At 41.2% G+C, this 27,179-nt stretch overlaps 1 protein-coding gene across 1 annotated transcript; it reads right to left on the minus strand.

The window, feature by feature from the left end:
• NELFA (negative elongation factor complex member A) lies at nucleotides 1-27,179 on the minus strand. The gene is made up of 12 exons (XM_041478565.1): nucleotides 27,072-27,179; nucleotides 26,611-26,875; nucleotides 19,351-19,522; nucleotides 18,085-18,246; nucleotides 17,077-17,166; nucleotides 15,089-15,219; nucleotides 14,848-14,917; nucleotides 13,931-14,019; nucleotides 12,660-12,771; nucleotides 10,233-10,489; nucleotides 9,108-9,207; nucleotides 1-7,589 (listed from the first exon to the last, which is right to left on the minus strand). The coding sequence occupies exons 2-12, from the start codon at nucleotides 26,860-26,862 to the stop codon at nucleotides 7,405-7,407; spliced, it is 1,620 nt and encodes a 539-aa protein (XP_041334499.1). The 5' UTR covers nucleotides 26,863-26,875; nucleotides 27,072-27,179; the 3' UTR covers nucleotides 1-7,404.

Below are 27,179 nucleotides of genomic sequence, written 5' to 3' on the forward strand. Positions count from 1 at the left end.
TTCCTTAGAAAATCTAAATTTTTTATTATACATACTGTATTACACTGAAAATACGTACCCAAAGACAGAATATTTTGAATTTACATCTGTACAAAAAAAACCAAACAAAAACCAATAGAAAACATACGGGCTATGCTATAGATGTGACATTTTACAAAATGACAGTTTTTGTTAAAGGCACCAGATGCCCAGAGGGCTCTGGCTTAACATTTTTTAGTCTTTTTTTTTTCCAGTCAGAACTTACTATGAAAATGTGATTCACTCTTAAACTGCATGATGTCAAAGTCTCAAGATTCTTTTATCTAGACAAGCAGTCTGCACTTTGATACAACTTAGTGAGAGAAGTGACCAATTTCACATGGAGATATCAAGCAACTACCAAAGGCTCCTCCCCACTGCATCCAGGATCCTATGGTATTGAACTGAAAGATTAAATGGCAAAGCCAGCACTGAAAATCAGGTTAACCCACAAAATACCAGCCCAATACTAGAGTGTTAACTGTACTAAGCCTAGATGGTTTGTATGGAGATAACCACAAAGCATTAGAGTAGCAAAAGAATGAACAGAAAGATGGAATCTGTGATCTCAGCATCCTTCTTGGGCTCCCTTTCTTTGTTACACTCATTTCACTCTTTCTGGTCCTCACAGCACACATGAAAGAAAATGGAGCCTTCAGAAACCTAGCACTTCACTATAGGACAAATTGTTGAAGAACCCTGGGTAAGATGAATGCGCTCTTTCTCCCCTAAAAACAAAGTCTGGACAGGAACAGGGAAATCACAAGCCACTTTCACTGCTTCTTTCTGCAGTATTTCACACTCAAATCCAAGAACCTAATTCATATCATGCCTAGGCTTGCACAGACAGCAGCTTCTCTACAAGCAAGGGCAAGAGAGACTGGGACATCCCCCTTGCAGCTCAAGCCCACAACTCTTAAGTTCTTAAGTCTGGGCTTGCTACTTCCTAAAACTTCATGCTTGGATAAAGGCATAAGGAAAGGAAAAAAACAAGCTTTAAGAAAACTCTGTATTACTTCTCTGGTCAACACAGTAAATCTGCAAGTCATTCTAGAGTAATGAAATGCTTTTGTTTAACCTTACACCTTTACCTGACAGCACACACTGAGCCTCACTGAGTAACTTCACATCCAAGTGACTGAGTATTCAAGACAAAAAATGTCAAGTTCCAAGGCCAGATTTTGTTCTGTATGTAACAATTCCAATATATTGGAATTTCAATATTGAAGTTTCCCTTTCTGATTTGTCTGGCATTATTCCTACTTCCAGAACACAGATTTGATTATTTAATTCACTGAACCAAATAACTCCATGTAGTTTTACTTCTCACTGTATCACTTTAACAATGTTCCAGAAACTTTCCCTTCTTTAGGCATTTAAACACTTTATAGATTCACAGATCAAGTTGAAGTAATCCTCTGGTATTGAAGGTCATAGAGTGACTTAAAAAAAAAATAATTTTGCATTGTTACATTGTCTCATCCTAATGAGTTCACAGAACTAAAAATATACTATAGTTCTACTTAAAATTTCCATTTATTGCCTATGACTGACTTTAGACAAACAGGCCTGGAGACCAACTGCATTATGCAGCAATTACAAACAGCAGCATGGTTAAGCTTCCTGCACACTACCGCACTCAAAGGACTCCACTGCATTCTAGAAGGGCTTCTTGGAGAGCAGAGGGACAGCTATCTCCACCCAAAGCACAGGTCTGAAATGCAGGCTTCTGTGGCCCCAGAGAGTTTAGTGAGGGACCACCATTAACCTCAAGTAAGCCAAAAGAGCCATCACAAGCAGCTCCTGACCACGACTGAACAGCACAGGTCTTGCATGAACAGTTTACAATGACAGTACGTGCCCATCAAGCCAGCCAGTTTTCTAAATGCTCATTCTTAACAGCTGTATCTGATATTTGCAGCTCATCTAGCAAGCGGGAACAGTTAAGACAGAATTACACACGTGCAGAAAACTGGTCATCACAAGGAAACTTCAAAATCTGAATGCAGACAACAAAAGGAATGTCACTTTTCTTTAAACCTTTCTTCTAAAAGATGAATACTTTCATATCCTGTCATTAGCCCTCACTGTGTAACACTCTAAAACCAAATAAGTTATAACCATAACACATTCTAGTAAACTCCTAAAAACTAAAGCTCACTACTCACCCTCACTTGTCAAGCTGTTTAAAAAGAAAAGTTGGAATCAAAATTGCAATCCGTTGTTTCTGAAATGGGTAATTCTGGGGAGGACAGCCCCGATGTGACAGTTACATGTGAGCAACTTTCACACTAAAACATGCACAACACTCTGTAACAGCAGCAGTTACCATCAAATACCCTGCCTGTTACAGGAGCTAGAACATTCTGTGTATTTGCTTAAATAAAGTTAAGAAATCTACACTTTTGGTCACATCTTAAAACACTGCAGAATACAGGGCATTTTTTAAAATATTATTTATAGTTACCCTGTCCTGTTGGGTAGTTTGATTGAAAAACAAAGATTAAAATACAATAAAAAAATTCCCCAATAAAAAAAAAGATTCTAATTAAACATCTAAATGTCTTTATTAGTATACAAGTGTACTATGGGATTTGGTCTGCTTTTTTTCAGAAAAGAGGAACAAAAAAAAAAAGCCTCATTTAGTCCTAAAAGTTCCACTTCAACATGAATCTTTAAGTCAGCCCAAGGTACCTCCTCAACACATCACCACTCTGCTACTCATCTTTGTATTTCTTCCTTCTAAGCAGCATTCCCAGCCAAGCACAGCTCCACACACAAGTACTGGCAGAAACCAGACACTGAATTCAAGACTCCTTCAAATGATGAAGCTAAGTGTCCCAAGAAGGAATCCTGACTAATGTACATAAATCCTCTCAGTAACTGCCAGCTTTGCTTGTAGCATTAAAGCCAGATTACACCAGTGGTATGAACACAGTTGTAAAGATAAAAATGTGCTTCTACTAGCAAGGGACAAGTACAAGGCACATTTATATGCCAGTATGATTGTGATCACATTAGCAATTAAACTGATAAAACTACACTGGTAAGAACCACAGCTACAGTCATTTAAAATTTTTTGGGTCAGGGTTTGGCAATCAAGCAGCTTTTGACTGCTCAACCAAACATACATTAATAGTGCCTCAAGACAACAAAACTACTTCTACTCAGATGTGTCTCAACCATTTCTAGGGCCATTTTTAAATTAAGCTCCAATTGGTTTTGAGATGCAGTTGTTTCCCTTCCTCCAGGTAAGTTATGCTGTGCAAAGGGTTAGTTATGCAAGAGCCATAGATCAACTTCTGCCCCAAGACTCCTATGGCAAGAAACTATCACGTCCTGGCAGCGACAAGCCACAGTTACTTTTATCATTTTGATGGCTTTTTTCCTTCAGAAAGTTATGATACTCAGTTTCTGTCTATCTCAAATCACGCCAAATAAAGATTAACTCATGCTGGGCGTGTACATTGACAATATGGAGAGTTAACAAGATGTAGGATATGGCGTAATTAAAGTGGTTAAGGCTTATGCTCCCCAGAAGGCCCCACGGGAAAGGCACAGCCGCAGGCTGGAGGGGTGGGAGGCAGTCAGGAGTGAGGAGAGTCATTGAGTGACAGCTGGGAGTGAGAGTGTGATTGGCTGGAGAAACATGCAGTGTAAGAGCAGGAAGCTGATTGGATGGTAGGACACACGGACAGCAGCATGGCAGCTGAGCCAGCCAATGGGCGCCTTCTTTCTGTTCTGTTAGGTCTCAGTTTGGTTTCAGTTATGTCAGGTTGAGATTAAAGGTATAACGGGGACCAGTTTTTACAATAAAGCCATCTCCTTCAGATGCATAAGGAGGTCCGTGTTGCTTTGCTCCCCACTGCTGGCTGGCCTAAACAGGGACCTATAAAGGTGGCTCAGGGTGCGCAGTCCGCTCTGGTACCAGCTCCCACTAGGTCAAGGAACCGGCCAGGCAGGATCCAGAGAGTTCAGGAAGGAACTTGGGCATTTAAAGTGTGTGCACCTCACCGAAAGGATGGGGAGACCAGTGGGAGAGAGTATGGGAGGTGGAATATCAGGGGAACAAAGCAGGAGTTTGGGCCAGGTCAGGCGGCTCCTACATCAGCAATCTATTAATATGGCTGATGTGAAACTAAGCACCCTGCTGGACTGGATGTCTAATCAAGTTAAAGATTTTCCCTTTAGTGGGCCCCTTTGATCAGAAACCTGGCAAGCAATAGGGCAGAGACTTTTTGATACCACCAGGGACGGCAATGCCGAAGCTTGCGGGCACCTCGCTACATGGGGGCCAATCGTGGCAGCCTTTAAAGGAAGCCATGCAAATGTCAGCCATTACACGACTTCAGAAGTTAATTCCCCCAAACCCTCAGCGCCACCAAACCATACACGACTCCAAGATGGGCCCAAACCCTGCTGAATTCCCTTATCCCGAGACCAACCCAAGCCCCATGGAACTGCCTTACCCTGATAAAATCCCTGCGTGGCTGGCCCTTTTGGCGCAGAATTCCCACATCACGAGCGGGTGGCAGACTCACTTCCGGCCCAAGAGGGCGATGCAGTAGTCCAGCGTTGGCAACAATGCTGGGAAGCCACCATGAAGGAGGGCAACTTGGCGGTCATTTCGACCTGCCCAGTAATAGATGCACCAAAACAACACACAGCAGACCAAAAGCTAGACTATAAAGACCTGAGGGTGCTAGTGAAAGAACAGAGCGTACCCTCCCATCGCGCCCTAAGCTACCTTGAGTCTCTCAGTACTGCGTACATCCTCACACCCCATGACTGAAAAAGCACAAGGAAAATTATTCTAACAGTGATGCAGTTTGCAGTCTGGCTAACTGATTACTGACAGCTGTGTACAGCCCAGCAGAAGCGCTGCAGGACAGAAATGCACCAGTTGCCATTGCGCAGCTGACTGGAGAGGGCCCCTTTGCACTCCCTGCAGCGCAGGCTACCCACATGATGGATGTGATACCATCACTCACCTAGCCCTGCAGCGACTCCCAGGGATAGGTATCAATTCTAATATGTCTTTTGCTAAGATTTTATAGGGTCCAGCAGATTTGTGCAGTTCCTGGATAGACTGCATGCCACGCTCTCCTGGCAAGTCAGCAATAATGAGGCCGGAGTTACACTGCTGCAGCAGCTCGCATTTACAAATGTGAACCAAGACTGTAGAAAAGCACTGCTTGCTGTTCATAACCCATGTACTTGTGATGTAGCAGATACGGTTAGAGCATGCCAAAACGTAGGAACTACTGCTCGTAATACTAACTCTCTGGCAGGGGCTTGAGCTGCGCACTTTCAGTTTTGGACACATATGCAGGGGGTCCTGGCTGGGTGGGGGTCAGGGCAGGCCTGGTGGCCACATGGACACTGCTCACCTTGCTGCAGGTGGCCTAGGGCCAGCCACAGGCACATCAGGGACTGCCAGCCTGTCAAGTACAGCAACGCCATTCACGAAGCGTGGTCCAGCAACAACAGCACGGCCAGCCCAGTGGCTGTCACCAGAACACTTGTCTCATACATCCACCCAGAAGCAGCAGTCAGGGCACGGGGCCACCAGCAGCAGAAGCAGCCAATGCTGCCATGCTGCACTCTTCTGGGGCACAGGGCCACCAGCAGTGAGCAGGTGGCTGCCCTGGCAGGGGCACTGCCATGCCACCTTTACAGCGAGCCCCAGCATTGCTGCTGCTAGCCTCCAGGACCTTGCACCTCTGCCTTGCCTCCTCAGAGGAGCAAACCTGCCTGGAGGCTGCAGGTTTCACTGAAACAAAGAGATGTTTCCTCTGATAGTTTTGGATTGGTTTGTTTGTGACAAAAAGATAAATGGTTCTTTCAAAGGAGTTGTTTATACATGTACATAGTTATAGTTATTTACAAGTTATTTATGACAAAGCCGATTGTTCTGTGTGTTATTACTGAAGATTTCTTTTAAGGATACGATAGGAAAGCCTTCCCAGTCTAGGTCTTAGCTCTGGCCAAGCTATGGCCTTGACTGGCAAGGAAAAGTATGCTATCAAAGCCAGGTGTTTCTGTACAAAAAAATGACTCACTGATTTAGCTTTGCAAAAGCTTGACCACATTCCTTTGAGGTAAACATGGAAGCCTTGTCCAGGAAAGGCCTTCCAAGTCCTCAGTGTGAAAAGAAGGCTCCTTGGTAGACCCTGGGTGATAGCAAAGCATATAGGCAGTTGTAAGCTTCACCTTGTTAATTTCATTCAAAATTGAATTATGTTCCTGTTAAGTGTTACTACTCACAACAGAGAAGCCTCAGTTACAGTTTTTGAAAAGTTGTAATAGTTATTATTATTGTCACTGTTACTAATGTCTTAGGAATGGCTTAGGTTTTTCCTAGTAGGTCTTCATTGCTTAATAAAAAAGAGGGGGGAGATGTAGGACATGGGATAATGATTATTAAAGTGGTTAAGGCTTATGCTCCCCAGAAGGCCCCATGGGAAAGGCACAGCTGCAGGCTGGAGGGGTGGAAATCAGCTGAGGGGTGAGAGGCAGTCAGGAGTGAGGAGAGAGTCACTGAGGGACAGTTGGAAGTGAGAGTGTGATCGGCTGGAGAAACGAGGACAGTGTATGAGCAGGAAGCTGACTGGATGATAGGACACGTGGACAGCAGCACTGCAGCTGAGCCAGCCAATGGGTGCCTTCTTTCTGTTCTTTTTGGTTTCAGTTATGTCAGGTTGAGATTAAAAGGTATAAAAAGGGGCTGATTTCTACAATAAAGTGATCTCCTTTGGATGCATAAGGGGGTCCGTGCCACTTCGTTCCCACTGCTAAAACAAAGCTACTCAATTTCATCCTATGACCCAAGCATAAATAAGCTAAACATCCACTGGGTACCCTTAGACACGGACATCTACCATCTGCAATAGTTATACTGCAGCTGAAATACAAAATCATCAAGTACCGACCTGTGGTTCTTCAAACATCCATTCTTACGACAGAACTTATGTTGCCAAAGAAAATGATTTTATAATAAAGATCTGTGCCCTCAGTTAACAGTAAACCGTGAGTGACTGTGCAGTAGTCTTCTCTTCTGGTACTTAGCAGTAAACTGCTCCCATCTGTAACCTTTCAGCTGTGATCTCCTTTTTCAGCATCCTGAACAAAAAACACACCAACAATGTCTCCCCCCCTCCCCCAAGATCATCTTTCCCTCTCCCAAGATTAATAAAAAAAATTAAGTGAGTTTGACACCATCAAACACTTCTGTGTTCACTGAGCTCAGTTTGGTTGAAGAGCACAGCTTCTACTCTGGAGGGTAATAAGAAATGTACACATGAATGCCATTTTGTACAGTTGACATACTCTATGAGCTGGTTGACTCTAAACTTGATTTGGTCCAATCTGCTGCTGCTGCATCTCTTAGGAAACATTAGTTATAGGTTTGTACTTCTTGAATCTGGTCCATTCACCAGTAGCATAGTTCATTTCAAAGACTGTGTCAACCAACATAGTGGTGCTGCCCGTGCCATCTGCCTTTGGTAAATCTTCTGTATGTTCACTAAGTTTAATTTGGATGATGTCACCTTGCTCTTGGCAGGGATTCTCTGCAGAAACAAGGAGAGAAACAGTTAGACATTTCAACAGTACATTAGTATATACAGCAGTATATTAGACAAGATAGGGGGTTCTTATGCTTAAAAAACCCCAAAAACATGAAACACAAACAACAACTCTCAAACCCAAAGCTGAGCAAACCACAGACAAAGATTTTCCTCCCTCCACACTCCTGAGACCAAGTTTTAAAAATAACAAAATCAGACCCCAAAAGACGAAGCTCAAGGCTAACATAATTGGAAGAACAATAAAAGAGGGAGTAAAGCCTGCCAGTGTCATTGTTCTCTACCTCAAGAATCAGAAGAGATTATTATATTTAAATGGAGTTGGTAAACTTGAACTACCAGAGTTACTTTATTTGGGAGACATTTTGTAGTTAAATGCCTCAAGAATTTTTAGCCATTAAGGAAGCCCAAAAAACTTCACTGAAACTGCTTGTCCCAGACTCAGGTCCATGCCAGTAGAAGTTTAAATGTTACACTTCAAGATACTGGAATGATGTTCAAGAATATCAGCTGGCAGTTATTTATCCAACCTTCAGAAGGTGCTGACATTATTACTAAAGGAATTCATATTAATATTTACTTCACTATATATGTATATGTGAACCTGTATCACACACACTTCCAAAATAATATTTTACCTTATGTTAGAAAAAGCTGTCTGTGTAGGTATTAAAGTAGAGCCTCCTAGTAGCTGTACAATTTGAAGTAGCATTGAGCACTGAAAACACCATTGTTAGTGCAAAATGCATCAAACTTAAAGCTCAGGGATCACCACAGTAACTCTGCTCTAGTCATTCTCACCAGTGTATTGCATTACTTCAAATGCATGAGCCACACTTAGGCTGCAGGACTCTGGGTAAGAGCCCCCAAATACCAAATTAGAAACCAGAGCTAGTGCAGATGCTGGAGTTCACTTAAGGACTCTTTAAGCCCCTTCTCATCTTACATCCAATAATCTTCTAGGTAAAACAGCTTTGGTCTATCAAGGCCAATATATAACAGGATCCAGCTATGAGACAGCTTATCTCCCTGTGATTCACAGCACCAGTTGTTATCTAAAGTCTCTGAGATAACAGTTGCCAGATTCTAAAGCAAGGAATTAGCAAAGAGGTTCTGTACTAGCCAACTGGTACATCAACTGGCCACAAAAGAATTTACATTCACTGGTCCTCTAGGCAGAGCAGTAGCACCCAACCACTTTGTTCACAGCTTAGCAGCTGCCTCGTTTCTCTTCAACCCTAAGCCCTGATTCTACAGTGAGTTCAGTTATATTGTGGTCAGCAGCTTTTCTGACAGACCAGTTGACTTAGTGGAAATGGACCCTAAAGACCCATTTCCAGGTAGTTAGAACTATAATTCATCAAAGTATGTAGAGTCCAGTGTAAAGCAGAGTCCAACACATACAGACAAAGCTGAAGCACACTCATATGCACATTTAAAAATGCTGGGCTGTATTTCACATTTGTGTGTTCAGAAGCAAGTTAAATTAGTATCAATACATGCCTCTGGATCCTGCCATGAATCCAAGTATAAGAGCCTTTTCTGGCCTTGTAACTTTGTTTGCAGTCTTGAACATTTCCTGTGCAGCATACATTTGCTCCCTCTGTAACAAACACAATAAATTTCAATTCAGTTGAGAAAAACTCTGCCAAGAGAGAGCACATTAATATCCACAGATGTGCATAAAAGCAAAAGGTGAAAGTTTGTAGGACCTACAAAAAGTTAACAAAAAAGGCATCCTAACCTAAGGCTTCCCTCTGCAACAGTTACCTAACATGCACAGCAGTGACAATTGAACTCTGGACATTGAGAAATGCATCCCACCTTCAAATAGTTACAGAAACATGTGAGAGGCTTAATGGGCTTAATGCTTATTATCCATTGTGTGTCCTTTTTAGGGAAAAAGGAAAATAATCCAATGCTTTCTCTACAATCTAACAAACCCAGGCTTACAATAATTTCAGAGGATTTATTTTCCTTTAATAAATGCAGTAGAGCTACTGAAAAGAAGAAGTCACCCAAGCTTGCTAAAGTTCACATCTTGCAAGCCAGGCTTACAGACGTGCTTAGCAAAGTCTTCTGATCATTTGCACCTTGAACTGAACTCCAAGCATGCACATAATACATACCAAACCAGGTATATATGCACCAGGAACAGGAAGCTTCAAGATATATCCCCACTCTCAGGCTTTGAAAAATGTGTAATGGGGGGATGACGTGGATCAGAAATAAAATCTTTTACCTTAAAATAATCTATTTATGTATTTTCTCCTACTACAGCTACATCAGGACAATTTTAAACAATTTATATTATGTGCAATTGGTTGGGCAATTTCTGCTGGAAATACACCTTTCTCCCAAAATTCTTTATAATGAGCAATACATTATTTTACATAACAAACAGCATTAAGTAATGACATCTCACCGCAACATTAACACTGCACAACTAAAAATGTTGTGAATAACATTAAGACAGCAGTGCTAAGCCACAAAGTGTTTATGTAATCTTTGGTTATAAAAAAAACAGCCTCAACCACTCCATAATCCAAAGGCCAAGAAATGCCAACATATAAATGAGATGCAATCCACATCAAAACCATCAGTCAAAAGGAATCTGTTTTTACTTACTGTGAGAGAGAGGCTTTTCTTCGGTGGTGGCTGTTGCTGAGTTTGGGGGGCCACTTGTGGTGCCTGTGCCGCAGGGGAGATGGCAGGAGGTGTGGTGGGTGTTAGGGGTGAGGTAGGTGTAGCTGCAGGGGGATTAGAGTTGCTGTTGTACATGGGTGTTCTTTGTTTGAACTGTGCAGGAAGAGTTGTAGTAGCATTTGGAGCTGCAGGCTCTTCTGTCTGTCTGTTGGTCTGCAAGGCCTCTCGTGCAGAGCCAGCTGCAAAAGCCAGTCAGGATAGTTAAAACATTATTATCCACAAATAGGGATTAGCATCACCAGTGACCTTCAAAGAAAGTCAAAATCTCTGATGATTCCATTTTAGCACCACGATTCAATATGCCATCTAATATCCATATGAAAAAGCTAAGAGCTAATGCTCTTTCCACTCAATTATCTTTAGAAATCATTAGACAGAGTAACTAGCTGTTCCATATGGATACACTATATTTAGCATAAAATTTGATGTTTAATCAATATCCAATTTATTAAACTGGAACTTCAATACTTACTTTTCAGTTTATATAGCTCTAACAGCTGTACTCTGATACTACCAGGATTGTTGCTATACTATTACAAAGAGCAGGTAAAAAATTATTTCATCAGTTTTTACCTAATGTAGCGGCAGCTTTCAAAGGAAGTGCCATTAAGATACTGAAAATACAAATATATTTTAACAGATGTCATAATTAAACACAGCCTTCACAAGTCACTCGTTATTTAAACGCTAACTGCTAGAAGTTAAAACCCCGCGAGGCTTAACTGTTCTTTCTCAAAGCTGATCCATTCACCTGCAATAAGGAAGTTCTACTATTCCAAACCTGGCTACAGTTGGAGGAAACTCACGAAATCACAGCAGCTTGACCATACAAGCTACCATCTGTCCAGCCAGTGGTAATTACCCAGTGGACACTCTAACTACGTTCTTTTGCAGCTCTTGGACACAGGCACAGCTGCTCAAGCAGCCTTCACAAACCTCATGAGCTTTAAGCTGACCTGTTTACCCTGTGTTCACAGAAGACTACAGGCAGATACAGATCACAGCTACACTGATGCCCTTGAGAGAAGATTTTAGGAAATGAAACTTGTATGGTTCTCCACCTTGGCACAGACATGGCAATGGTTTTAGCAATACTGCTATTTTTCAGTAGATGTGGAACAATTGAGAGGATAAACATTTGCAACTACGAGTTATTCCTTATTCTTGTACAAGTTCCATTATTGGCTTTGTCTCTTGTCAGAATAACTGACCTTCATAAAGTAATGTCTTAATTATGCAACTTCAGATTATATGAGGCCAAATCTGTGGATCTTCTGTGTGCATCTTATATCAAACAAACAGTTTTATGTTCCTGTTCCCTAAGAAAAGCTTAATACTCCTAAAGGAAAGAGCACAGAATAGAGAATTTTAAACTAGACTTTTCCTGTTGCTGAACACAATGCCAACACTCTGGAAAACAGTACTACAGCTGCTGACACACTGCTGTGTTCTTGGCTGCATTCTTTCTGGAGATGCCAATTTTCTGCCACAGAAAGATGTGCATAGACCTTCAGAGAGATTCTGAATTGTTTTGAGGCCAAATGAAATGACTGGGTCTTGCATCTATGCAGTTTTCTGTAGTGCCCAAAATGCCACAGCTCACAAGTAAAAATAATATATGAAACTGAAATGTTGGTTCTCTGTTAATGGGCCGATCTGACAACGAATCCCAGCCATGCACATCTGTTAGCACAAATTGATGCATTCCTTTAAAGACTTCACACACAGCAGGGAAGGAAAAATAAAATCAAGCTGGTTAAAATAAAACTGTAGGAAAAAAGGACTTGTACAAACTGTTTTTTACTATTGGCAATTTTCTAGAATTGAAAATAACAGCACTTTTCAAAATCAGTAAATCAGCTATTATCTTTTTCGTTATACAAAGGTAGAAGAAAAATGGATGGTTTAATCCCAAACTGTGTGAAAGGTAATATGTACTTGCCTCTAGAAATAAAAACTGATTTCTGAAAGCAACTGTTTTGTATGTGCTAGTATGTGTGTGGTGGAATATATACTTTAGACTTATATTGATTACTCTTTGGGGATTACAAAGGCTGGATTTTCTATTACTGTGTAAAAAAAAAATCAGGAAATTGTTTCACTTACTTGACTTACCTAGCAGTCACCCTAAAAATTTAGGGCCAACAATTATTTTCTTTACTTAGGTTAAATGATATGTCTGGATTCCCCAAACTCAAAGGCTAGAGTCTTGCAATGGATTTTATATTGCTAAGGTGGAGTTTCACTGAAGTTGAGGGACAGCAGGTTTGTAAATAAAAGAGCAGCCAGACAGTAAAACTGTACAGAGTTACAGTTATCAGATCCCAAGAGCAAGGAAGTGTCTGTTACCTGGCTGTGTTTCAGAGCTTGGGATGTAGGAGGAAGACGGCACCACACTGGGGGTAGCAGGTAAATAACTTGTAGAAGGTAGTGCAGGCTCATTGTTCAACGAGCCAAGTTTCTACAGGACAGAAAAGAAAGTATTAAAGCCTTACTGCAAGTATTCATGGGCTGTTTCTGCATTTTAAATACAACTTCAACATTAGTTTTACTAAGATATTCCTTTTGGGAACTTAACTGCAAACTCCTCTGTTAGGAGTCCTACCTAACAACCTGTTCAACACTGACTTTCCACTTCAAACATTAGAAATTTGTGCAGATGGCACTTTATGAAGAATTGCACTCTAGGACTAAGTGATCTGCCAGAGGAAACATGCTCTTCACCACTAGCAAGCAGAACCACGTTCATCCATGGGCATAAGGCCTACTAGGCTATCACCCAGGAGAACACAAAGGCCTCTGGGGCATAGGCAAGCAGAAGGCAGCAGTAACAGCACAGGCAAAAACGCCATTCCCACTGAAACAGGCAGCCAACACCAACATGACTGATGCCGTCTAGGATGATGAGGCTACAGAAAAAGGCTCATTTTGTACTTAATTGTACATGATACTGCATACAGAGTGTAAAAACAGCAACATGGTTGATGATTTCACTGCCTGATCCAGCCTTTGAACATAAGGGGGTGAGAGAGGAAAGAAGTTTTGGGGGGAGGAAGTCTAACACGAATCATTTAAGGCAGCCCTACTATATAAAACATGGACATTCTGTAAAATGTGGAACTTGCTAAAACAAAGATTCTCTTAGCACTCTGCAGAAGAGAGGCAATGACCTTCACTCCTGACTGGCCTACCACAATATGCCTGTATGTTGGACTTGGCTTGTTACACAAGCCCAACAGACAGTTTCTCACTCAAAAGCAAGGGCAGGACATAACATTCTTGTAGAACCTACATCTTGACTGAGGACACAAAGCTGCACCATAGTTTCTAACATGCTCTATCTGAAATAGGAGGAAAAAGGCCTACACATGACAGGTTCTTCTTCTTCCTGACTGAATGACTTCTAGCAATAGGTTTGCTTTTTTTTTGGTGAAAATATAATGGAATTTTTAAAAAATTATGTAAAAATTTTTACATAAAGAGACATGTTTCAACAAGTGAGTAAAATACCATTACAGTGTTTGAGTAGTTTAGAATAGCACATGTCAAGACTATTTTTCCTTTTTTTTTTTTTTTTTGACTGGTTGGTTTTTGTTTAACTGATTTTGCTTTGGTTTTACCTGTGTAGATACAAGGCCAGCAGCATAATCTGGGGTAGCATTTTCTACTACTGTTTCTTCTTTGGCTTGCTTTTCCACAACTTCTGTATCTATTGCATAAAAACACAAGTGAGTCCAAACATTTTTTCAGAAATACTGAATATACTTTTTAAACAAAGATATAAAAATTCATTTCTCAAAGTATGCTAAAACATGCCTGAAGAGGTATTTGCTGAAATAGATACAGTAATCTCCAAACACAGTTTTATAGTGAACCAAATAATGAACCGAACAATAATGTACAGAATACAGTAACTGAGTAATCTGATACTAGAAAGCATGAAAGCCCAAGCAACATTTTAATTGAAATTATGGTTTTCTTCTGAGATAGTATTCTGTTTCTGTAATAAACCCAAAAAATTGTTTTAGGACAAATATGCTGCATAGTATATCTTCTTGATATGGTTAAGTAGGGCACAACCCTGTCACTTGCCTTAAAAGCAGTGTATCAGATATTATTCACTTGCTAAGATCTCTCAGTCAACATTTTGAACAGTGCTATAAATTTTTTCAACATTACTTTCACCTAATTTACATGACCATACAGCCAGTAGAAGTGAGCAGATGAAAATAACTCAGAAAAATTCCAGCACTGAAGCCACTCACACACCTATGGGCTGCCCAAAGCACAACTGATTAGCTCAATCCTTTCACATGACTGAATTAGATTACCTAGGCCAAGGCAATACAAGTAAGAGCACTGAAACAAATGAAAATCCTCCTTTAAAACCTATTTGGGCTGCTTGGTATCACATCCCTTAATTTTTTAAAGTTTAGCTCAGGCTAAGCTTTAGCAAATTAAGCACAAAATGGTACTACAAATTTTGATCCTATCTGCAGGTGCACTGACAGCCTGTGTAATAGAATGCTGTACCAACCTAATGTCTTTCTTCTTCTCTTTGCTTCACGGCCAGCACCTACCATATCCAGCTCAGAGATATCTAGAAGCTAAAAAGAAAGACCACAGAGAACTTAATAATCATTGTTAAATGCATGTAGTCTATCTCTAAATATCATCCTCAGTTTTTTTTTCCTTTAATATATTCATTCAAAGCAGCAGCAGAAATTCACTTTAGGTGAGAGAAGAGGCCTGAGCAGAAAAACAAGGAGTGCACCTACCTTTACTCCTCTTTCTTTGCGCAAAGGTGTTCTTGACGGAGGAATAGGAGTTCTGTTTCCAGAAGGACTAAAAACACTGGGAGCTGAAGTACTCCTGAACGGAGCTTGTTTTGGTATTCCTTTGAGTGGTGCTTAGGGAAGAGCAAAAAAAGCAACAACTGAAATATGTGTTTAACTGGTTATGGAAAATGCTGTAATGAGTTCTTCAGCTCTTCCCCTTCTTAATGCATATACCACTTGCCCTTTAAATTAAAAAGTTTATTATAAACATTAATATTATAATTTGGAATTTGCTATAACACTACATGTCTCTCAAAGGTCAGATTAGGTTTTACTTTTCAAAAAGGGAATAAGGGCCAAACTCTGACCAATGCCTGCAACCCCATTCTACATGAAGTAATCAAACAGGTGCACTGCTACCAAAGTCTGCTTTCCTATACACACAGAAGCTTCCCTTGCTTGAAAAGATAAACTCTGAACATGTAAAACAGTATAGGACATAAATCTTTTGAATCCAATTATTGACAAAGTTGCTCTTTGATTTTCACAATCAAATTACTTGATAAAACTGTATTTAACCAAAAATCTTAGCCCAGCTTCTGCAGGGCTAAGGGCTCATGATGTACTGCAAAGGTAAGTCACTGCCTCACACAGGGGTGTGAAAATCTAGAGCTGCTGTTTGCACAAGGAGGAAGACCAGCCTGGGTCTATAGTGCAAACAGAACACCTGCTGTCTCAATACTCAGCAGCATCAGCTACACCTGTAAGCATCTGTTTCCTCCCACCTCTGTGATGCTGCCCCTCTACTTCACACTTAATGCTACCACTAAACACAGCAATCTTTTAACTATTAAAAGATATGGGATTCATATACAGATCTGTCAGGTTTTTGAGCTTCCTGACAATCTCATCATGCTCTGTAAATAGAAGATGAACAGAGAACTTCAGTTTGAGCTTACAGACTCTGTATTCCTCTAAGTGTTACACTGAAAATGTTTTCACCATAGGACAATGCTCTGACCCATGTGAGCACCTTTCAGCAGAGCAAACCTCAGCAGGTCCCCAACTCCTTGTCTAGAGGCCAACTGGCTCTAAAGGCCAGGTTCTAAGAACTGGCTTTAGTCATTCAAAAGCAACACAGAATGCCAAGAACTAACAGTCCTTTTCTATAATGGAAAATTTTTTAGCTCAAATTACAACTAGACCTTTTGCATTTTGTACTTGAACACAAGGCCAAACTTCAGCCCTCAAAGCCGTGTCTTAAACAACATTGACACAAAGTACTTCAAAGTACTTCATAGTACATCCAGCCACAACACTAAGAAATCACTCAAAGGTTCACACCTCAGCATCGCTGGTGGCCAGGAACGTTATTCCTGTGCAGTGACTTAAGAGTATGTAACTAATTTTAAACCCTCTTGTCACACCTTATTTGAAAGATTCAAGCAGTTCAGGAACTTCAGCAAACAGCTGAAATGCACTAATACAAAGATGAAGGATCATTCTACAGGTTTGCCATGCAGAATTCACTGCTCAGCCTTGGCTGGAGAGAGCACACCGTCCCCTCTTCTTTCTCCAGACAGAATTATACAAATACAAAGTAGTTTCAGTCTACTTCAGAGCATTTCAAAGAGCACAGCAGACTACTGTGATCCACTCTGCTTTCTTTTGGAGCAACATGGCTTAGTCAGGAGTTATTCCTGGAGTGATGCAAATTAAATTCCTATCAAAGTCTATAGGCATGATCTAGCTGCATACACTTTAGAAGCATGGCAGATATACTTGCTATTTGAAAAACCCCACACACTGTTGTTCTTTCTGACAAGACATGTCAGAAATATTTAAGTATCAGGAGAGAGGGAGGCAGAAAGGGAGAAATCCTTTGCTTCAAAAAATATTTAAGCTTTTGTGAAAAACAGATGGCAATTCTATTCTTCATCAAGGCTACTTTATCAGGTTTTCTGAGAACTGATGAAAGTGAGCCATACTTGTTGTATCTATCTTCTTGACCAGTCCCCTGCCTTTGGCATGGAAAGGCACTCCTGCAGTCTTCTTGAGCTGCTGCGCAGTTTCTGTTGCTAAAAGGAAAAATGCCTTTAGTTATTACAGAACCTGTGCTGAAAATATATAACACAATGCTTTTTACATATAATGTTATTAAGTAATACATAGAGATAGGAATACCAACAAAGAAATGATTGTATTTTAATTAAAACCCAAGTCATTTATGTGAAGTAAACATAGTATTTGGAGAAAATGTGAAATCAGTACGACTATGCAATGGACAAGGTGGCCTAAGCTAAAAGAAATTACCAGAAAAGGCAATTTACTCAGTAGAAATTTAAATAATTTTTAAAAGTTATATGACACATTATGAAAAGTTACAAATTTTGTATTTAACCAGACCAATTCAAGTTACATGCAAGAAAGCAGCAAGCTGCTGCAACAGAACAGGAGCTGCTGCAAACTATTTTAAGATCACTTAGTTCAACCAGCTACCAATACATACATGTACACATGTGTTGCCTTTTGTTAAGAGAAAACCCTCTTGGTTTTTACACCCTATACAGCCACACTGAGTTAAAGAAAGCATTAATTAGCAGCCCTTGCTCTCTGCTCCAAAAGCACATGGCAAAATAAAACTGTCCTCATTTTACTTTTCCTTCAGGAGTTTTAACCAAAGATATCCTCAGAGGTCTTCCCAACTGGCTGTTACACATACCCAGGAGAGGACCTATCTGTGCTTTATGAAGCTACAGCTCTTTGTATGCCTTGAAATGTGAACAGCATTTAAATCAATACCAGCATTTTAATGCAATCCTGGCTGGAATGACTTGCACCTGCTCTTCCACACATCAGTCCATCCTCATCCAGGAAAGCTCTTGTAATACAACATTTTAATGTGTATCACAATTCAGGAGAATAAGACTGAATATACTGAACATAAATTGTCCCCTTACCATTTAATTTGTACACAATCTTAATGCTATACTTACACTTCTGCAAGAGTTCAGCTCTGAGAGTGGCACTTTTAGGTTTCCTTTTCAGCTGGAAATGTTTCACTGGGGGAGTAAGTGGCCCAGCTAGTGTTGTCAAGGCATTTTTGTTTAAGTATTGGCATTCCAACGGCAACATAGCTGAGGTTTCACATTCACTTACTGCACAAAGAGTTAACACAGTACACAGGGGTATTAGCACCTCTTTGACAGCTAATGACAAAACATTTTTCAACTAGGCTGTACAGGTAGTTTTAAATTTTAGATTACTTGTATAAACACCAGGAGTAATTTAGTTCCAATTATTACACAATATATAACCACTTCTTAGTATGTTTGTTTTTCCCATTAGCTTCATAAAATCTTCCATTTTAATTATACCTAGTCAAATTATAGGTATCTTAAATATGCTGCTATTGTCAAAAGAAAAAAAAAATTGAATTCTCAGGTTCCTTAAAAATTACACATGAAAACCAAACTATTGAAAGAAAATCCAAATCACAAATGTGGACAGACAAAAGATCATTAATTTATAGAAAGAAAACAAAGTATTTCCACCTCCAAGTCATTTAATTGTTGTTCTGCTGCAATCTCCAGCCCGGAGACTGTGTCTGTCCATGGATGCCCGAGGGCTTTTTCTAGACAATGTGCTAAAATAAACCCACTGGAGTAGGAGTAGTTTTGCATCACCATTTACTGTCTGAAGCAGCAACTGTGCAAGTGCCTGACCCCATATTTTCAGCTGCTGGGCAATCTGTAGCTGCTTGGCCATCAGCAGCACAACTCTTCCTGAGATCAGCCTCCCTCCAGCACCTATCACCTGCTGTCCAGACACTCCCAGCAGAGGCAGCCCCTGCCCAGGACAGTGGTGGTGCTTCCACACAAGACAGAGACTTGCTGTTGTCTTGAGTACCACAAATGAGAGACAGAGCAACACAGAAAAAAGCCTTTACTGACTAAGCTGCAGCACAGCCTGTGATATTTATGCATCCACACAACTTTTGTGCTGCCCTTCACACTCCAGGCAATAACTGACATTAAATTCTGATGATACGTGAAAAAATAATTTAAGAAGCTACCATTCCTCAAATACCACAGTTCCCAGTCCAGTAACATTCCAGGTCATGAACTGTGGTAGTTCAGAGACAAGACAGTGCTTGTTCTTGTATCTCTACTTTAAGACAGCAAGGCTGCCTGTGAAATGACAGGTTATTCCTAAAAAAAGGCACCACATTCCTGCAATTTTCACCAACAGAAATGGCTTACCTTTCTCTCTAAGCTCTCCTAAAATATCTTGAACATTGGGATTCTGTTCTTCAAGATCAAGGTTAAGGGAGCCAGTATCTGGAAAGGATTTTAAAATATCAGCTACCATTAAGACCCAGGGGTCTGAATCCAAGGTAGCGAGCTGGATAATTTCAGTCAGTGCCCCTTTCATCTAACAAAAAAAGAAAAAGAAAATCAACCAATTGGAAACAGTTTAAAACAGGTTATAGTTGGATTTATTTTAAAAAGATACAAACATGCACAATGTTTTACTACTGGGGGAGGGAAGAGGGAGACTGTTTCCACACAGTTATACATTAACTCTAGAACAAAGCAAAGAATGAACCAAGGCAATTTTTTTAAACTGCTTTCAGCCAATCTAACCCAAGTTTGTTTTGAGCTTTTGGCAGCTCAAAACTTTGTTTAGCACTGGGCATTTTCAAAAGCAGCAGCCAAATTTTTACATTACTGTCTCTCCTGTTTTACATTCATACTCCCTGTGGACCCACCCCTTCTATTCAGTGATGGGAATATGCAAATCCAATGCAAGTTATTTAGAACAGGCATCTAAATGAAGATGTGCCCCTTGCCAGCCTACAGCATAATTACACAGATTGTATCTGCATCATAATTGTCTTCAAAATATTACTTAAGCTGAGGCCAAAATAACCTAATCAATACTGTATTGTTTGACATAATACATAATTTTATGGGAAGTAAACATAGCTCTCTTAACATGCCACAAGCAACAAGATTTTCTATCTACCCAAAGTTTCTACAGTCAGAAAAAAAGCAATTTTTCTATTTTGAAAAATGCAAAAAAATAAATGAAATAAATTTTAAGTTTCATTGTAACAGTATTTTTTAAATTACTGACAAACATATCTGTTGGCACTATGACATGAAAATCAAGGTGACTACAGTCAGGGGTTTACTTCATTCACAAGTATAAACCCCCAAAGACTGAACTTTCTTTTTTTCTAAGTACATTTTCATGTAAGCATGACAGCACTAGCTTCAGTGAACTAAGATGTTTGAGATACTCTGTGTGTCTAACAAGTCACAGAACACAACAGTAAAATCACTTAAAGTAGTTTACCATACTCTATCTGCATTGCATTAACACTGAAGAATGTACAAGCAAGTATAAGGAAATACATTAATTTTGCTTTTTCACCACCCATTGTGGCACATATAGCTCAGTTACAGTCATCATGTTTCTGAACACAGGAAAACAAGAGACTCATCTTCACCTTCATGCTGTTTCTTTCCCTTTATTTAAAGCAATCTTCTATGAAAAGGTTTAATAAAATAAACTTACTCTACGCATACCACTCTAAATAAAAGAAATAAAACTTAAATTTCTGCTACCCATTCCTCTCCCATCCACTTTTAAAGCTCAGAGGCAAACAAACATTGACATTTCTCAAGTCCTTTCATCTGCACAATGTTATTGCCCTCTCACTTTGGAAGGGTTTACAAGTCCACTCCAGAGCCAGTTTGTCCTTTACCCCCTGCATGTTTTAGGGCTCACACATTATGTGCTTGTGAAACAAACTGCATCAGTCCATCTGACCCAAAATCAGCACCCTCTGTAGCTTTAAGCTCAACCAGCTCCTTGGAGTGACTGACTGCAGTCACACAAACACCAGAACCACAAAGAGGGGAGCAGGAAGAAGACACTACATGGGCCAGTTCCCATCTTAGCAGTGCCATTGATTTGCTTTGGATTAAACTGAGCACATAGCCAGGAGCACACACTGTTTAATGTGCTGTCAAATTTAACCAACTCTTACCCAGTGGAAAGAATCCATTTCTGAGGTTCTAGTCTTTGCTGGTTCTCCATTGTTCATTTATTCCTCAGTAAACATAACCTCACCAGAATCTCCACACACTCGGCCACCTCTCCATTCTAACCCTAAACTCCTTAACAAAAGTCACTTCTACAGTGGATAAGGATGACTGTGAACACTATCAAAGCAAAGTCTTTTGTCCTTTTATCGAGCCTAAAGGAATCAAGGTACTGATTTACGCAAAACACATGAAACATACCAGAAGAGCTGATGAATTCATAGCTTTCACATGCTTTTCTGTGGACACCACTAACGCAGGTAAGTGTACAGAATGTCATTTCCTTCATCAAAGCAAAGTCAGAGGAAAATTGTCTCTTGCATCCTCACAATTTACCCTTCATAGCTACTCCACAAAACTCCTATTTGTACCAAAAATTCACAGAGCTACATGCCTATACTATGAATGTTCCTGTAGAACTCTGGCCTGGGCATGTTGCATCCCTTCTGCTCCCAGGCTTAAAGTTCAGGCAGCCTATTTATGCCAAAACCCACTGCTTAACAAGCTTTTGGTTCCTTCAAGAAAGGAGCCCAGAAACAATTTGTTTGCCTTGCATGGGGCAAATAACATGATCACAAGGCCTCGTGACAGAAAGAACATGGTGAAATAACAGTCACCATCACACACAGGGAAGCAAAGCACACTAACAAGTGCTGTGAGCTAACTAGAGACCTTGCCTGAATATGGCTTTGCATTTAACAAGCCTGGATTCAAGTTTTGACTCAGGTTTGTCTTCAAATGGCAATTTAAATACATGTTCCCACCTCACTGTTCAACTGGCAGCTGAAAAGAAACATTTATGGTTTGAGAATGCATGAAATGCAGCTCATCAGGGAATGCTACATGCAGTTTTCCTGTTACTTTACAGGGCACAGCCATAATCCCTAATTCTTAATTGCCTATGATTGCAACACTGGGTCATTAAGACTCCCATCAGATCCAACCAGCATCTTGCTAAGCATGAATGTCAAGATGTGATGTAACATGTTCCAGTGTCTTTCTCATCTAAAACGTAACAATCTTAAGTATTTTTATCAGCTTGCTAGCACACAAGAAAAAGCATAGGCCACAACTAGAAACATCTAGCAAGCAGGGATCAGGCAGGATGGGAAGTGTCTGGGAACACAGGCAGATTAATAATGGCTGTGCACAAAGGACAAACAGGACTGTGGGAAGGTATTTAAAGGGAAGCGTTACAAGTAACACACAAGGTGACAACTCCAAGATGACTATTTGCAAATATTTCACATTTATTTGCTTTGTATTCTGCCTAAATTAATGTGTGTGACAATACTTTCAGGCAACTGTATCAACAGTTGGCTAATAAACCAAATGAAGCTTTAATCTTTCTGAGGCTATAGGAAAAAATGGTATTTAATAGGTAGCTGCATTATCATTATAGAATATTTTCATTAAACTAAAAGCATTGGATTGAAAACACAGTATTAATATTTACACCATACAGACCCAGGATGGGTCAATACCACTATTGTATGTGGTTTGCATTTTAATAATGAAAAAGAGCTGAAGTGGCCAAGAGAATGATTGGATTAAAATATACCATTTTACATCACAGAATAATTATGAACTCTAAGTGCAGGCCAGAAAGGTGCACATCAGTCTGTGTGCTCTCACTACAGAGGGAAATGCAAGTGTCATGTCACCTCTTACTCCTTTGCAGCCATACTCCTCAATCCCCACTTCCCTGCAGAGATGGCTCCTGGTGCACATAAGCCAGTACACAGAAACAGTTTTGATTTCTACTCTAATAAACAGGCAGGTCCCTGCTGGGATAGGGATCCTCCTCTCAAGACAGTTCAGAGAGCACAGAAGCACAGTCCTTGTTCCAGACTTGGTTGTAACATCACAGTCAACCCTGAACAAATAAATACTGGCATAAAAAGAAAGCTTGCACTTGCCATTGTGAATCAGGTTAACAAGAATATAATATGCAAAATAAACAGAAATAACAGTTCTGCCAAATTCACAACTGAAACTCTGGTCAGCACTACGCTGAGCTTTGGGCATCATTTCAAATAAGTGCAATTATCTAGAAAAAAATTAGCAGATGAAAAGCCATAAGATTTAAGAGTTTGCAAGCTCTTCCCAGAGAATTACAGTGGGAAAGGAATTTTTGATAACTGCCTATAAGACACAATTTAAAATGAAAATGAAAGCCAATTATTCTTATTAGTCAGCAGGAACAAACATGCAGTAATGAGGTTCACAGCATGATAAAAAATTAGTTTTATTACCTGTCCCACAAGAGTATTATGAGAATTAAGTCACTTATATCTATATAGTATTTGGAGTGTTGAATGAAAACATTAGGAAAATTGAAAGACATTACATCTGAGTATAAATCCACTTAAGTGAAGCCTTCAAGAGGGCTCACTGAAGATTCACTTGTCTAGACTGATGCTTTCACACAGATTTAGAAAGGACCAGGAGCAATTAAATCCCTTCTAAACCAACTACCACCAGTTTCCTTGATTCCCACATTGCTTTTTACTCAAATGTCTGCTCCCAAATGGTTTCTGTGTTATTCTAAGCTTTCATGAAAAAGCTACTATACAGAAAACAGAAAAAAAATATTTTGTAGAGAAAATAACTCACTTGACTCTGTTATCTAGAGAGGGGAATATCTTTCAACGTGTAACATATCCTGCAGCTGCTACTGAGATTCCCAAAGCTTTACAAAGCTGATGTAATACATTTTCCAATACAATTAAGCTTCCAAATGCCAGCTCGGTGCTTCTCGCACATGATCGATACAGACTGGCACATGGCATGGGAAAGACAAATGACTTTCTGAGGAGAATAATTAAGCACTCTCATAGTTAAGTTTAATAATTTTCAGACATGGGGGTGATTTCCAAGTGAGAAATTCACTTCCAGGCAGCTACAGCTACACTGTCCTGGCAGGAAGGCACCATTTCCAGCGCTCCCCAACACACAAGCAAAGGCTGCTGCAGAGATGTGCACAGCCATTCTGCACACAGACATATTCACCTATTTTCTGGGTATTGTGTGCAAAGGGCTCTATGCCAATTAAAACGTGGAATTTTTGATAGTAAGTTAGGTGACAAATCTGCACAAAAAACTATCATAGCAAACTAACCACAAATGATGAGTATCTGATAAGACAACAGCCCTTTCTGTCAGCAGTTTGGTTACATCAGCTATTTTTACCATCTATACAAGGAAGCCTGTAATGATAATAGCAGGCCTACCAGCAATGTAAAGGGTTTCTGCCTCAGGAGTTTTTCTATTTTTAACCTTTTTTATAAGGCCCTTCTCCCAGTTTAAGGAAAAACAAATCACATGTTCCTGAAATAATTAAAGATGCTAATGGTAGATCTCAATCAAGCATCATCAGTTTACCATAAAAGATTAAGCTTATTGAATTCATGAACTCTGCCAAACTGAAAAATCCCACAGCATTTTGTTACAGAAGTAACAAAAGCTTTACATTTGGAACACAGCTGATCACTTTAAGTACACAGTCAAAGGCACACTGACTGGCTTTTCTCTACATACAGTTTATCTGCACAGCTAACACAAGCACAGATCCAGGAAAGCTGCTGGCAGCTCTTCCTCGGGTTTGGTTTAAAACATTCACTCAGTGTACACACTTGAAGCATTTCAACAAATTATTTCAGTTTGTTTGAATGCTTCTCCCTCAAAGAGTTGCCATGAGTGCTATTTATGAAGGTCCTTAAGCTCTTTGAAGCTCTTTTCAATCTAAAACAACTGATTTTTCTAAACACTGCAATACTAATTTCTTCCAGGCTACTTGGATTTTCACACTAAGGTCACAAGAATTTTGCAAACTCACAAGTTCACACGAGTTCCCATCCCCCTTTCTGGCCTAGATTATTTTGTTTGTCCAGAACATTTATCACACACAAGGATGACAGCTTGTTCACTGGACAGGCACTAAACATGAATATCATGTTTTAAAAATTAGCATACACATGCTGAACTAGATTTTTTTTAAGTGACCCCAGTGTAACACAGTGAAGAATCATACAGATGCATATGGCAAGACAAACATGAAATGGCATATGGCAAGACGTACACTAAATTATTTCTTAAAGGTGATGCTTGCCCATTTTCAGCCTAGAAATGCACAAAAGTTGAGCATACAACAATCCAAGTTACATACCACACCCTGCCTGGTATATATGTATATTAAGCTTAAGAAGCAGCTGTCTTAGCCAAGAAAGACTGGTGAAAGCACAGCTGAGGATACTCTACACAGGAAGGTGAAAACTAACTCCACACCACCTCCAGGATTGTTACCAGGAAATGCTACTTTACATAATGGAAGTAGGAGAGGAATTCCTCCGGTGTGCCTGAAGAAACCTAATATTTCCAGCCACTCCTATTGCCCCAAACACCTCTAGCTGCCTACCGGTAAGAATAAGCCAGGTGTAGATGAAGCATGGTCCACGGCCAAGTGAAAAAGCCTGCAGAGCCAGCTCAGACTCGAGCCAGCCAGTTTATTAGCTGGAGGTGTAGATGAAGCATGGTCCACGGCCAAGTGAAAAAGCCTGCAGAGCCAGCCAGTTTATTAGCTGGGGTAGGACAACAGAGGAAAGCACCAGCTGTTCCCAGAAAGGTAAAGAGGGACAAACAAAAAGCACGGCAATTTTCCCCAATCAAGACCTGACTGCAGGAGGGTGGGGAAAAGCACTGCTCAGTGCAGACCCCAGATCTTCCACTCCCAAAGTTTCAGCACTTGCTGCTGTCCTCCCTAAAGCCGAGATGCTCGACTTGTGACACCTACACAGCTGCCAGCACTAAGGAAGGAGCGGAGAAGCCGAACACACACACACGAGCGCCCCTAAACAATCCTGCCTCTCCCCTAGCCGTCACACAACCACTGCCTCAGAAAAGCCCTCTTCCCTAAAAGGCACCCAAAATACAGCCCTACAATGAGTCCCTGTGGGCCACACAATGGATTTAATGTCCAAACTGCTTTCAAAACGCTAACCAGGGAATCCCCGAAGAGCAGGAAGAGGAGGAGCAGCAGCAAAGCTCCCACTCCACTCACTCCCTTATCGCGGGGAATCTCGGCGCTTTTCCTCACACTGAGGACGAGCCGGGAGACCTTCTTCACTTATTCCTGCCCGTCCAAGGAAGGCTGCGAGGGAGAGGCGGGGAAGGCTGTGGGGACCAGCCCTACCACACGCCCCTGCCCTGAGGGGCTGCGGCCGCTCGGCTTCGCCCCGCGGGCAGCGCGGGGTCCCCCCTCCCCGCAGCCCCCGTGTGGAAAGAAAAGGGCAGGCGGGCGGGGGAGGTGGTGCTGGCACTGCCCCCCTCTCTCCCCTCACGCCATCTCCGACCTCTCCCCCTCACACACACGCGCGCCCCGCTTCGCTGCGACTCCCACCCGGCTCTCACCTCATCCACCGCCCGGCGGGGCAGGTGCAGCATCCCCAGGAGCAGCTTGAGCTTGACGGCCGAGGAAAGGCCGTGGAAACAGAGACGGATGTTGTCGATGACCGAGGCCGTGAGCAGCGAGGCGATGCTCGGCGGCGCCCACAGCTCGTCCGTGGAGCCCAGTTTGTTGTGCAGCCACAGGCCGGTGTCGCTCTCCCGCATCGACGCCATCTTGGGAGCGGAGCGAAAAAAGAGGGGATTCTCGACGGGCATTTTATGAAGGCACCTAAAGGGAGGAAGGGAGGGGGTGAGGACCCCTGCGGGTCGCCGTCTTGTTCGTAAGCCAAAATGGCGGCGCCCAATGAGATTGCGCTTGGGAAGGCGGAGGCTATGCCGTAACCTAAAATGGCGGCGCCCAGGAGGTGAAATGCAATAAGGCGCTTCTCATCTCTCGGCCAAATGCAAAATGGCGCCCGCCACACCTTTTCGTCCGTACTGCAAGATGGCGGCGCTTCACTGTAGAGAAGCTCCTCTATCAGCCCCCACTCATTGTCCCTCACAGTCCGCCCTGACTCCTCCTGGGCAGAAAT

The sequence above is a fragment of the Pyrgilauda ruficollis genome, unplaced genomic scaffold, assembly GCF_017590135.1.
Source record: "Pyrgilauda ruficollis isolate IOZ18807 unplaced genomic scaffold, ASM1759013v1 scaffold1, whole genome shotgun sequence".
Taxonomy (NCBI): Eukaryota; Metazoa; Chordata; class Aves; order Passeriformes; family Passeridae; genus Pyrgilauda; species Pyrgilauda ruficollis.